At 40.1% G+C, this 13,729-nt stretch overlaps 1 protein-coding gene and 1 non-coding gene across 3 annotated transcripts in view; both read right to left on the bottom strand.

Annotated features, from left to right (window-relative positions):
* Nucleotides 1–2,495: 2,495 nt before the first annotated feature.
* Nucleotides 2,496–2,581, bottom strand: LOC121006176. Its single transcript, XR_005780043.1, has one exon. It is a non-coding gene; the product is annotated as a small nucleolar RNA SNORD71 (small nucleolar RNA).
* A 3,038-nt stretch (nucleotides 2,582–5,619) lies between these two features.
* The window catches only part of ZFP91 (ZFP91 zinc finger protein, atypical E3 ubiquitin ligase), a 273,314-nt gene continuing 265,204 nt past the window's right edge, over nucleotides 5,620–13,729 (bottom strand). For both annotated transcript variants that reach the window (XM_040438017.1, XM_040438016.1), the window contains 4 exons: nucleotides 7,996–8,074; nucleotides 7,771–7,885; nucleotides 7,593–7,692; nucleotides 5,620–7,506 (listed from right to left, as the gene is read on the bottom strand). In XM_040438017.1, the coding sequence (XP_040293951.1) occupies nucleotides 7,101–7,506; nucleotides 7,593–7,692; nucleotides 7,771–7,885; nucleotides 7,996–8,074 (700 nt within the window). In that variant the 3' untranslated portion in view covers nucleotides 5,620–7,100. The remainder of the gene's footprint in view (nucleotides 7,507–7,592; nucleotides 7,693–7,770; nucleotides 7,886–7,995; nucleotides 8,075–13,729) is intronic.

Genomic DNA, 13,729 nt, shown 5'->3' with positions numbered 1-13,729 from the left:
GGGTGTTTCTGTAAACTACAGAATCAGGGCCATAAATATTGAGTTTGGTTTGGCTGTTAACCCTTGCTTTGTAACCGGAAAAAAAATATTAAAATGGAAAATCTGCCAAAAAAGTGAAATTTTGAAATTGTATCTCTATTTTCCATTCATTCTTGTGGAACACCTAAAGGGTTAACAACGTTTGTAAAATCAGTTTTGAATACCTTGAGGGGTGTAGTTTATAGAATGGGTTCATTTTTGGGTGGTTTCTATTATGTAAGCCTCGCAAAGTGACTTCAGACCTGAACTGGTCCCTAAAAACTGGGTTTTTGAAAATTTCATAAAAATTTCAAGATTTGCTTCTAAACTTCTAAGCCTTGTAACATCCCCAAAAAATAAAATATCATTCCCAAAATGATCCAAACATGAAGTAGACATATGGGGAATGTAAAGTAATAACTATTTTTGGAGGTATTACTATGTATTATAGAAGTAGAGATATTGAAATTTGGAAATTTGCAATTTTTTTATATTTTTTGGTAAATTTGGTTTATAAATAAAAATGAATTTTTTTTACTTCATTTTACCAGTGTCATGAAGAACAATATGTGACGAAAAAACAATCTCAGAATGGTCTGGATAAGTCAAAGCGTTTTAAAGTTATCAGCACTTAAAGTGACACTGGTCAGATTTGCAAAAAATGGCCTGGTCCTTAACCCTTTCATGACCAAGGGTCATTGATGCCCCAGTGTCCAGGTCAAAATTTACAAATCTGACATGTGTCACTTTATGTGGTAATTGCTTTGGAACACTTTTATTTATCCAAGCCATTCTGAGATTGTTTTCTCGTGACATATTGTACTTCATAAATTTGAGTCAATATATTTCACCTTTATTTATGAAAAAAAATCCAAAATTTATCCAAAATTTTTAAAAGTTCACAATTTTCAAAATTTCAATTTCTCTGCTTCTAAAACAGAAAGTCATACCTAATAAAATATTTATTACTTAACATTTCCCATATGTCTACTTTATGTTGGCATCATTTTGCAAATGTCATTTTATTTTTTTAGGACGTTAGAAGGCTTAGAAGTTATTCTTAAAATTTTTAAGAAAATTTCCAAAACCCACTTTTTAAGGACCAGTTCAGGTTTGAAGTCACTTTGTGGGGCTTACATAGTGGAAACCCGCCATAAATGACCCCATTGTAGAAACGACACCCCTCAAGTTACTCAAAACTGATTTTACAAACTTTGATAACCCTTTAGGTGTTCCACAAGAATTAAAGGAAAATGGAGATGAAATTTCTAAATTTCACTTTTTTGGCAGATTTTCCATTTTATTACATTTTTTTCTTTAACACATTGAGGGTTAACAGCCAAACAAAACTGATTTTGTTGGACTGGTTTTAGATGCCATGTCCCATTTAAAGCCCCCCTGATGCACACACACAGTAGAAACTCCCAAAAAGTGACCCTATTTTGGAAACTAGGGGATAAAGTGCCAGTTTTATTGGTACTATTTTGGGGTACATATGATTTTTAATTGCTCTATATTAAGTTTTTTGCGAGGCAAGGTAACTGAAAAATGGCTGTTTTGGAACAGTGTTTTTTTTTTTACAAGATTCATCTGACAGGGTAGATCATATGCTATTTTTATAGAGCAGGTTGTTACGGACGCAATGATATCAAGTATGTCTACTTTTACATAATATGGCAATTTTGAAAAAGAAATTATGTTTTTGTGTGTCCATTTTCTGAACGCCATATGTTTTTTATTTTTCTGCCGATCGTCTTGTGCAGGGGCTCGTTTTTTGCAGAAAGAGTTGAGGTTTTTATTGGTACCAGTTTTGGGTACATAGGATTTTTTGATCATTCATTATTACACTTTATGGGGCAAGGTGACCAAAAAATTAGCTGTTTTGGAACAGTTTTTATTTATTTATTTTTACAGCGTTTATCTGAGGGGTTAGGTCATGTGACAGTTTTATAGAGCAGATCGTTACGGACGTGGCAATACCTAATATGTATACTTTTTCTTATTTATTTAAGTTTTACACAATAATAGCATTTCTGAAACCAAAAAAATGATGTTTTAGTGTCTCCATAGTCTGAGAGCCATAGCTTTTTTATTTTTTGGGCGATTGTCTTAAATAGGGTATCATTTTTTGCGGGATGAGGTGACGGTTTAATTGGTACTATTTTGGGGGTCATAAGCCTTTTTGATCGCTTGCTGTTGCACTTTTTATTTTATGGTGTTTATCGGACGGGGTCTATCATGTGATATATTTATAGAGACGGTCGTTACGGACGCGGTGATACCTAATATGTGTTTTTTTTTTTTTTTCATTTTTTATAGGAAAAGGCAATTTATTTTTTTCATTTTACATTTTTATTTATTTATTTTTACTTTTATTATTTTCACATTTTTTATCAAGTCCCTCTTGGATCCTGAAGCCCCGATGGTGTAAAGAGGGAGCCCCCTTCCTCTATTAACCCCATGGATGCCGCTGCATCTATGGGGTTACAGCAGAGTGTCAGCATAGAGCTGACACTCTCTGCTGATGGCGGCGGCTCAGGAATGGAGCCGCCGCCATCACACACAGCAGGGGGACCGCACGGCATAGGGGCAGCCTTGAAAAGGGGGGCGTGGGGGGGTACGGCCAGCATTGAGGGGCAGCGCAAATGGGGGCAGGAGGCGGACCGCATCAGGGCACTGGGCAGGCTGCAGGAATGTGGATGGGAGCGGGGGGGGGGAAACTTCATAAGGGGCAGGTGGGGACAGGGGGGCCTTGGCGCACAGATCGGGGGGCACAGATCGGGGGGGGGAGGGCACGAGGACACTATCTGATTTCAGGCTCTGATCTGCAGACCGAAACCTGAAACCGATTGGTTTGTCTGCACAGACTAACCAATCGGATCGATTGCCGGCAAGGGGCCACTCTGATTGGTCCCTTGCCGGCATTACTGAACTGTATGCTGTCCGTGACAGCACCAGGGCAGGGGCAGAAGCTTTAATCCAAGCGCTTTGCAGCGCTTGGATTAAAGGGCTGCCATGACGTCTATACACGTGGTAGCTGCACGGGGTATGTGGTTGTGAAGGGGTTAAGGTGAAATAGGGCTGAGTCCTTAACGGGTTAAGGTGAAATATCCTAAAGGGGTTAAGGTAGATAGTGATAACTCATAAAATAGTTATTACTTTACACTTCCCATATGAGTACTTTGTTTGCATCATTTTGTAAACGTCAATTTATTTTTTAAGATGTTAGAAGAATTTTAGAAGCAAATTTTTACATTTTTAAGAAAATTTCCAAAACCCACTTTTTTAAGGACCAGTTCAGTTATGAAGTCACATTGTGGGGCTTACATAGTAGAAACCACCCCATTTTAGAAAATATACTCCTCAAGTTATTTAAAACTGATTTTACAAACTTTGTTAACTCTTTGAGAAATGGAGGAAAAATGTCACTTTTTTTTAAGCAGTTTTTCCATTAAAATTTTTTTATTTCCTGGAACACATCAAGGTGTAACAGCCAAACAAAGCTTAATGTTTATTACCCTGATTCTGTAGTTTACAGAAACACCCCACATGTGGTCGTAAACTGCTGTATGGGCACAAGGCAGGGCACAAAAGGGAAGGAGCAACATAAGAATTTTGGAGCCATGCCGCATATGAAGACATGAGGTACCCCTACAGTGGAAACCCCTGAAAATTACTAGCAGTCTGCAGTAAGGGTACAGAGGGGAGGTAACAAGTTGAGGGTGTGTACCTGCACAGTCTGTAAATGGCAGCACTGATTGGATAGAGTGAGTCTGTGCAGGTACACGCACCCAACTTGTTACCTCCCCTCTGTACCCTTACTGAAAGCTAATAGCAATTAATTCATAACCTAGTAAAAATAATAAAGGAATGGCACAACATACGGACATAAGAATAGATGCTTTAGAATGGTTATTACATGGGAAATGCATGAAGGTATTAAAACAGACATGTCAGGAGCGGTGAAAGGTCCTCTTTAACCACCAACATGTTCTCATGGAGAGTCTTACCGTCGCCTTTTCTGAGTATTTGCCCTAGGGAGGCCTCTTTTTTTGTGTACTGAGCCGCAAGCCACAGTACCTCTGGCAGTTAGGGATATAATTAGGGGGATACTGGTATAATAGTTAATGACATAGAGGTGGTAGCCCTTATCCAGCAGTGGGTGAAATGAGTCCCACACTATCTTCCCACTAACTCCTAGGCCGTGCCATATCTATATGGGTCCAGCGTGACCTCATAGGATGCTGGTTCAACTATTTGATGGCTTTTATTTGCTATATTTCATAAACACTTAACAAAAACAGAGTAAACATAAAATGTACTCGTCGATACAAATTTCTTTTTCTGCGGTGAACACCTCTGCAAATTTAGACAAAGTGATCCAGGACGGGTCTAATTTTGAACAGAAGGTCATATTGTGGGTCATTTTTTATGGGGGGGAGGGCACTGTGCATTATCTTTGTAGTGGAGAAATTTATAAACTGATTCAAATATTTTGCTGTTCATTGACATACTGTAAATTGGAGTCTAGTACAAAAAGTCAGAACTCCAATACTGTCTTTTATTAATTTTTTTTAACATATGCAGCAAGGGGCCAAAATGTCATAATTGCTGCTGCATTTACAGTCCAACCAAGGGGTCTAGCATATGAGAAAGTGGGGTTCTGGGTAATAAATGGCTGGGCATATAAATTTGTTTGGGCCACCATCACATTTATGTAATCTTCAGAGAAAAAGATTTTGAAAAAATCTATTTCTCTGCAGCCCACACAATCACTCTGGTCCCACAGTTAAAATGGATACGTGCCAATCAGAGCAGCCACCTTATCCGGTCACTATGTGATTAGCCACAGTGCCCGGAATATGCCATGACCTACTAGTACATCACTTCGTTTCAATATGCAGTATTAAAATGTATTGGCTCAGATGAGCCGAAGTTATTACTTCGCGAAGTTTATCGAGACTTTGCGTAATAACTTTATAAATTGATTTCTACTGTAAAAAACCTTTTCTCGGGTTCGGTTCCAAGGTACCACTCTTTAGAAGTAATAACTTCAGCTCATCTGAGCCAATACATTCTAATACTGTACGGAGCGCTCCGTACAGTACTAAAACAAAGTTTTATGCGAATCGACTTCGGATGTTTCATCCGAAGTCGAATCGCTCATCCTTTGTAATGGGTCTCCGAGGCACTGGCGGCCATGAAGCAATAGTACGTCAAGGGGTTAAACATCTTGCACTGTTTGCCACCACAGCTGCTATTTCCACAGTATATAGCAGCTGCGGAAAGCTGCTGTAATAAAAAGTAAGACTGGCCATCCATTGGCTCATTCTCCAGCACCCCTCTGATCTCAGTCTGAGAGGTCTGGAAATTAGTGGGCAATCCCTTTAAAACAAGATGATTAGAGAGTCAGAGATTCACTTTAAATGGGTAGTCCCATTGGAACAAGCCCTCAATCATGTGCAACCTTATTGCTGGGTGGATTTTGGATACCAGGCCAGCAGTAATAAACTGCTAGTCCTTAATTAGAAAAGGGGTGCTTTTCTAACACAGTGGCGTACATAGTAAGATATTGGGGTTATTGGACAAAGGACACCATCATTTATATTTGTAGGTGCTTTATTAAAAGGAAAAAAAAAACATGCACAAACCTTTGCCTGGGTTTTTAAGATAGCACAGCAGAATGAATGACAAGTAAAAAAATAAAATAAAAAACTTTGCACCTAGCAAGTGAAAACGCAAAACTTTGAGACCGATCATTTGTTTCCTAAAGCTCACATACTTCACCAAACTATGGTGCAAAGTATTTTTTTTTATTGTATTCAACGCATACAGAATACAAAATAGTATGGCATCCAAGAGTAGAAAGCTCCAGCAGCCAGCTTATATCTTCAAGTAGTCTGAAACAGGGGTCACTTTTCTTAAAAGAAAACAACTTCAAAATTTTACAACAATTTTTTGGCTCTCACAGTGCCCAGGGTTTACCTATATGGGCAAACTGACGTTCACTTTTTATTTTTTTTATATGTACATGAACTTCATTTTTCTGCTAATTTCCACATGCCTGAATTTTAACTCGTAACTCACATCCATTCGAGACACAAATATCTGACAACAATGAAAGCGGACACACACCTTCAAATTCAAACGAGTAAAATACTCAAACGAGTAAATCAAAAATATTTTTTCTTCAGATTTAAAAAATGAACAGGAAGAGTGGGTTTAAGTGCAAGGTGTGTTGGATGAAGAGGTTGATGAAAATTTCAAAGTGCTGGAAAAATGGTGCAAGGTGATAAACTGTGAAATGAGACCATTAACTATCGCAGCAAGGGAACTTGATTACACTGAAGATGGACTGAATGAATATTGTGCAATGTACAGTTTTCTCTCTTTATAAGGGTCCAATGCTTCTGAAATTATAAAGTGACCTTACTAGGCAAACAACTGACACGTAAAGGGTATTTATGGATAAGTGCAAGCAAGCAGATAGGATAGTGAATTGGATAGAACCAAAAAAGAACCATCTTAGGCAAACTACCCTCTTTGAATCACTCTAAAGTGCAAAAATGTACTCGTATAAGGGACAAAAATTAACAAGTAAATAAAAGTATGGACAATAGGTCACAGAGTACAAAGAGACCGCAAGCAGCGCTCTAAGTAACACTAGCAGCTTTGCTTGGGGGAAAAGGGCTCCATTTTGAGACAGAACAGCTCCTTTTTATTGTTTAAACATAATATATACAGTGAGAGTGCACAGCACAGCACCTGATAAAGGAAGGTAAGAGGACAGGATGGGGTAAAAATAATTAAAAAAAAGTAATACAGTGGCAGAAACTAGCAATGAAAGGATGTAAAGATGCCAAAACAGACAACCGCTAACAACAAAACCAGACAACTTGTAAGATAAAAAGAAATAGGGTGAAATCACTAGAGGCAAAACTTTGGGCCCAACATTAGTGTATGCAAATATTACAAAGAGAGGCAGAAAGCGTTAAAAGGATGAGGCAGCCAGCCAGCTGGGGGGTAGGGAAAGAAGGCAAGGAAACAGTCTAGGTGCTGTGAACGTAGAGTATTCTACTGCTCTAGGGTCCTGCAGAGTCCGAATCCTCAATAAGAACCTCTGTTGTAGCACCCAGTCCACCTGCTGGCGGGGCAGAGCAAGCAACTAAAACCTTGGAGCCATGAGTAGAGTGAAAGGTTTCTGGGGGTGCAAGTTCGTCTTGCACACTTGGGGCTGTGGTAGCAGAGGACTCTGTCACCAGCAGTTCATTATTGGTGGTGATGAGAGAGCCAGAGTTGGCCGCCAGGGCTTCTGCTATAAGGATCTCAGGATGGCTTTTGGCTTTGTGGGCCACAACACTGTCCTTCTTCTCAAACTTCTTCCCACAGATTCCACAGGAGAACTGGTAGAAAGAGTCAGCATCATGTTTCTTCATGTGCCAATTCAAGGAGGCTTTTTGTCTGCAGGTAAAGCCGCAGAACTCACATCTACAGATGGGGACAGGTGAGAGGACAATGAACAGACACAGTCAGAAATCAATGGTGAGGTACAATTAGAGGGTTCAGACACTCACTGTAAGGGTTTTTCTCCTGTGTGGATCATTCTATGTACAGCCAGGTTGTGGGAGCTCTTGAATGCTCGAGCACAGTATTCACAGATATAATCCCGCTGGTCTAATAACAGAAGCAGTATCACAGACATAACTCAGATTATTGGAATTAACCCTATTTAAAAAGTGAACTTAGATTTACCTGTATGATGCTTTGCATGTCGCATCAGTTGCTTCTGAAGGCGGAAAAGTCTCCCACATGAGGGCTGTGGACATACATATTTCTTCTTTAAAAGGTGCTGATATTTAATGTGGTGCTGAAAAACAACATAAATACTTACTAAACCACAAAGAAGTATCACACATGTTCCATTTTCTTCTGTACTCAGCATATCGCAAGTCCTGCTCCCTAGAAGTCTGTACTTACTTGCAAGTATCTAGGGTGCGCCAATACTGTGCCGCATCCCTCCATCTCACAACGTACATACTGCAGAGGTGGCTTCTTCCTAAGGAAAAAAAAAGGAAAAGAATTAAAAGTTAGTAAATATTTATATATATGAAATTAATTTGAAATAAAGAAAAAACATCTAAGTGATATATATCTTTGAAGGCGACATATACTCCCGAAGTGTTACATAATAACATAGGGGTTTACTTATCAAACTGGTGTAAAGTAGAACTGGCTTAGTTGCCCATAGCAACCAATCAGATTCCACCTTTCATTTTGCACAGTTCCTTTGGTAAATCAAAGGAGGAATCTGATTGGTTGATGTGGGCAACTAAGCCAGTTCTACTTTACACCAGTTTGATAAATGACGCCCATAGTTTGTAAGGATGAGAAAGGACATCCATCCATCTAGTTCAGCTTCTCATCCTGTAGAACTGATCCAGAGGAAGGCAATAAACCCTAAAACGTAGAATCTAATTTTGCTAATTTTTAAGGGGAAAAATTCCTTCCCAACTCCAATCATGCAATCGAAATAACTCTCTGGATCAATGATTCTTCTCCAGAAACCTAATAACTATAACCTGTAATATTGTTACACTCTAGAAATACATCCAGGCCCCTCTTGAACTCTTAGTGAACTGGCCATCACCACCTCCTCAGGCAGAGAGTTCCATAGTCTCACTGCTCTTACAGTAAAGAATCCTCTTCTGTGTACAAACCTTCCTTCCTCTAGACACAGGGGATGTCCCCTCGTCACAGTCACAGTCCTGGGGATAAATAGAGGATGGGCGAGATCTCTGTACTGACCCCTGATATATTTATACATAGTTATTAGATCTCCCCTCAGTCGTCTTTTTTCTAAAGTTAATAACCCTAATTTAGATAATCTTTTTAGTTACTATAGTTCACCCATTCCAGTTATTACTTTAGTTGCCCTCCTCTGAACCCTCTCCAGCTCTGCTATGTCTGCCTTGTTCACAGGAGCCCAGAACTGTACACAGTACTCCATGTGTGGTCTGACTAGCGATTTGTAAAGTGGTAGGACTATGTTCTCATCACGGGCATCTATGCCCCTTTTGATGCAACCCATTATCTTATTGGCCTTGGCAGCAGCTGCCTGATTCTGGTTTCTACAGCTTAGTTTGCTGTTTACTAAAATCCATAGTTCCTTTTCCATGTCAGTGTTAGTGTTTTACCATTTACTATGTACTGGTGATATGTATTTTTATTTTATTTATGTTAATCATTTATGTAGAGCTGACAAATTTTGCAGCGCCTTACAGATATTGGGGACTTGCTGCCACCAATAGAGCTCGCAATCTAAGTTCTCTCACTAATCTCACTATCAGTAGGTCTTTGGAGTGTGTGAGGAAACCTGAATACCCAGAATAAACCGAAGCAAACACGGGGAGAACTTACAAACTCCATGCAGATGTTGTCCTTGGTTAGATTCGAACCTAGGACCCCAGTCATTTGAGGCACCTTAGCCAATGTGCCCTTCCCATCTGCTTAAACTTACATTTATGAATGGTAAACCCAATTTGCCAGTTCTCTGCCCAAGCCTCCAATCTATAGCAGTATAGCAGTCTACTGTCCTCTTCTGTGTTAATGACTTTGTCCTCAACAAAGTAATTTTGTCCTTTGTCCTCAGCAAAAATGATATTCAACCCCTCTACAGGATCATTAATACTGTATATACAGTATAAGTGTTATATATATATATATATATATATATACACACACACACACACATACATACATACATACACACACACACACACACAAATACAGTGGGGCAAATAAGTATTCGATACACTGGCGATTTTGCAAGTTTTCCCACCTACAAAAAATTGAGAGGTCTGTAATTTTTATTGTAGGTACACTTCAACTGTAAGAGACAAAATCTAAAAAATCCAGAAAATCACATTGTATAATTTTTAAAGAATAAATTAGCATTTTATTGCATGAAAAAAGTATTTGATACAATAGAAAAACAGAACTTAATATTTGGTACAGAAACCTTTGTTTGCAATTACAGAGGTCAGACGTTTCCCATAGTTCTTGACCAAGTTTGCACACACTGCAGTAGGGATTTTAGCCCACTCCTCCATACGGATCTTTTAGGTTTGGGGGGTGTTGCTGGGCTACATTGAGTTTCATCTCCCTCCAAAGACTTCCGATTGGGTTCAGATCTGGAGGCTAGCTAGGCCACTCCAAGGCAGTGAAATGTTTCTTACGGAGCCACTCCTCAGTTGCCCTGGCTATGTGTTTCGGGTCATTTTCATGCTGGAAGACCGAGCCACAACCCATCTTCAATGCTCTTACTGAGGTAAGGAGGTTGTTGGCCAAAATCTTGCTATACAGTCGTGGCCAAAAGTTTTGAGAATGACAAAAATATTAGTTTTCACAAAGTTTGCTGCTAAACTGCTTTTAGATCTTTGTTTCAGTTGTTTCTGTGATGTAGTGAAATATAATTACACGCACTTCATACGTTTCAAAGGCTTTTATCGACAATTACATAGTCAGTATTTGCAGTGTTGGCCCTTCTTTTTCAGGACCTCTGCAATTCGAATGGGCATGCTCTCAATCAACTTCTGGGCCAATTCCTGACTGATAGCAACCCATTCTTTCATAATCACTTCTTGGAGTTTGTCAGAGCTAGTGGGTTTTTGTTTGTCCACCCGCCTTTTGAGGATTGACCACAAGTTCTCAATGGGATTAAGATCTGGCGAGTTTCCAGGCCATGGACCCAAAATGTCAACGTTTTGGTCCCCGAGCCACTTAGTTATCACTTTTGCCTTATGGCACGGTGCTCCATCGTGCTGGAAAATGCATTGTTCTTCACCAAACTGTTGTTGGATTGTTGGAAGAAGTTGCTGTTGGAGGGTGTTTTGGTACCATTCTTTATTAGTGGCTGTGTTTTTGGGCAAAATTGTGAGTGAGCCCACTCCCTTGGATGAGAAGCAACCCCACACATGAATGGTCTCAGGATGCTTTACTGTTGGCATGACACAGGACTGATGGTAGCGCTCACCTTTTCTTCTCGGACAAGCCTTTTTACAGATGCCCCAAACAATCGGAAAGAGGCTTCATCGGAGAATATGACTTTGCCCCAGTCCTCAGCAGTCCATTCACCATACTTTCTGCAGAAGATCAATCTGTCCCTGATGTTTTTTTTGGAGAGAAGTGGCTTCTTTGCTGGCCTTCTTGACACCAGGCCATCTTCCAAAAGTCTTCGCCTCACTGTGCGTGCAGATGCGCTCACACCTGCCTGCTGCCATTCCTGAGCAAGCTCTGCACTGGTGGCACTCCGATCCCGCAGCTGAATCCTCTTTAGGAGACGATCCTGGCGCTTGCTGGACTTTCTTGGACGCCCTGAAGCCTTCTTAACAAGAATTGAACTTCTTTCCTTGAAGTTCTTGATGATCCTATAAATTGTTGATTGAGGTGCAATCTTAGTAGCCACAATATCCTTGCCTGTGAAGCCAATTTTATGCAACACAATGATGGCTGCACGCGTTTCTTTGCAGATCACCATGGTTAACAATGGAAGAACAATGATTTCAAGCATCACCCTCCTTTTAACATGTCAAGTCTGCCATTTTAACCCAATCAGCCTGACATAATGATCTCCAGCCTTGTGCTTGTCAACATTCTCACCTGAGTTAACAAGATGATTACTGAAATGATCTCAGCAGGACCTTTAATGACAGCAATGAAATGCAGTGGAAAGTTTTTTTTGGGATTAAGTTAATTTTCATGGCAAAGAAGGACTATGCAATTCATCTGATCACTCTTCATAACATTCTGGAGTATATGCAGATTGCTATTATAAAAACTTAAGCAGCAACTTTTCCAATTTCCAATATTTATGTAATTCTCAAAACTTTTGGCCACGACTGTACATGGCCCCATCCATCCTCCCTTCAATACGGTGCAGTCGTCCTGTTCCCTTTGCAGAAAAGCACACCCAAACTATGATGTTTCCACCCCCATGCTTCACGGTTGGGACGGTGTTCTTGGGGTTGTACTAATCCTTCTTCCTCCAAACACAGCGAATGGAGTTGATACCAAAAAGTTCTATTTTGGTCTCATTTGACCACATGACCTTCTCCCATGCCTCCTCTGGATCATCCAGATGGTCATTGGCAAACTTTAAATGGGCCTGGACATGTGCTGGCGTGAGCAGGGGGCCCTGCAGGATTTTAATCCATGACGGCGTAATGTGTTACTAAGGGTAATCTTTGAGACTGTGGTCTCAGCTCTCTTCAGGTCATTGACCATGTCCTCCCGTGTCCTGGGCTTATTCCTGACCTTTCTCAGAATCATCCTTACCCCACGATGCAAGATCTTGCATGGAGCCCCAAACCGAGGAAGATTGACAGTCATCTTGTGTTTCTAATAACTGCGTCAACAGTTGTTGCCTTCTCACCAAGCTGCATGCCTATTGTCCTATAGTCCATCCCAGCCTTGTGCATGTCCACAAGTTTGTCCCCGGTGTCCTTAGACAGCTCTTTGGTCTTGGCCATGGTGGAAAGGTTGGAATGTTATTCACTGTGTGGACAAGTGTCTTTTATACAGGTAACGAGTAGGAGGGCTTCTTAAAGAAAAACTAACAGGTCTGTGAGAGCCAGAAATCTTGGTGGTTGGTAGGTGATCAAATACTTATTTCATGCAATAAAATGCTAATTATTTAAAAATCATACAATGTGATTTTCAGGATTATTATTTTTTTTTTAGATTCAGTCTCTCACAGTTGAAGGAGGAGAAGATCCGTATAGAGCAGTGGGCTAAAATCCCTGCTGCAGTGTGTGCAAACTACAGGAAACGTCTGACCTCTGTAATTGCAAACAAAGGTTTCTGGACCAAATATTATTCTGTTTTTCTATTGTATCAAATACTTATTTAATGCAATAACATGCAAATTAATTATTTAAAAATGTGATTTTCTGGATTTCTTTTTTAGATTCTGTCTCTCACAGTTGAAGTGTACCTACGATAAAAATTAAAGACCTCTCCATTCTTTGTAGGTTTTTCCCCACTGTATGTATGTATGTATGTATGTATGTACAGTACAGACCAAAAGTTTGGACACACCTTCTCATTCAAAGAGTTTTCTTTATTTTCATGATTATGAAGGCATCAAAACTATGAATTAACACATGTGGAATTATATACATAACAAACAAGTGTGAAACAACTGAAAATATGCCATATTCTAAGTTCTTCAAAGTAGCCACCTTTTGCTTTGATTACTGCGTTGCACACTCTTGGCATTCTCTTGATGAGCTTCAAGAGGTAGTCCCCTGAAATGGTCTTCCAACAGTCTTGAAGGAGTTCCCAGAGATGCTTAGCACTTGTTGGCCCTTTTGCCTTCACTCTGCGGTCCAACTCACCCCAAACCATCTCGATTGGGTTCAGGTCCGGTGACTGTGGAGGCCAGGTCATCTGGCGCAGCACCCCATCACTCTCCTTCATGGTCAAATAGCCCTTACTTTCAAAGTTTTCCCAAATTTTTGGGCTGACTGACTGACCTTCATTTCTTAAAGTAATGATGGCCACTCGTTTTCATAATACAAATTCTAACAGTCTATTCAGTAGGACTATCAGCTGTGTATCCACCTGACTTCTCCTCAACGCAACTGATGGTCCCAACCCTATTTATAAGGCAAATCCCACTTATTAAACCTGACAGGGCACACCTGTGAAGTGA

This window comes from Bufo bufo, chromosome 6 (genome assembly GCF_905171765.1).
Source record: "Bufo bufo chromosome 6, aBufBuf1.1, whole genome shotgun sequence".
NCBI classification, from domain to species: Eukaryota; Metazoa; Chordata; class Amphibia; order Anura; family Bufonidae; genus Bufo; species Bufo bufo.
The sequence above is the reverse complement of the archived record's forward strand: the minus strand, read 5'-3'. Positions and strand labels throughout refer to the sequence as shown.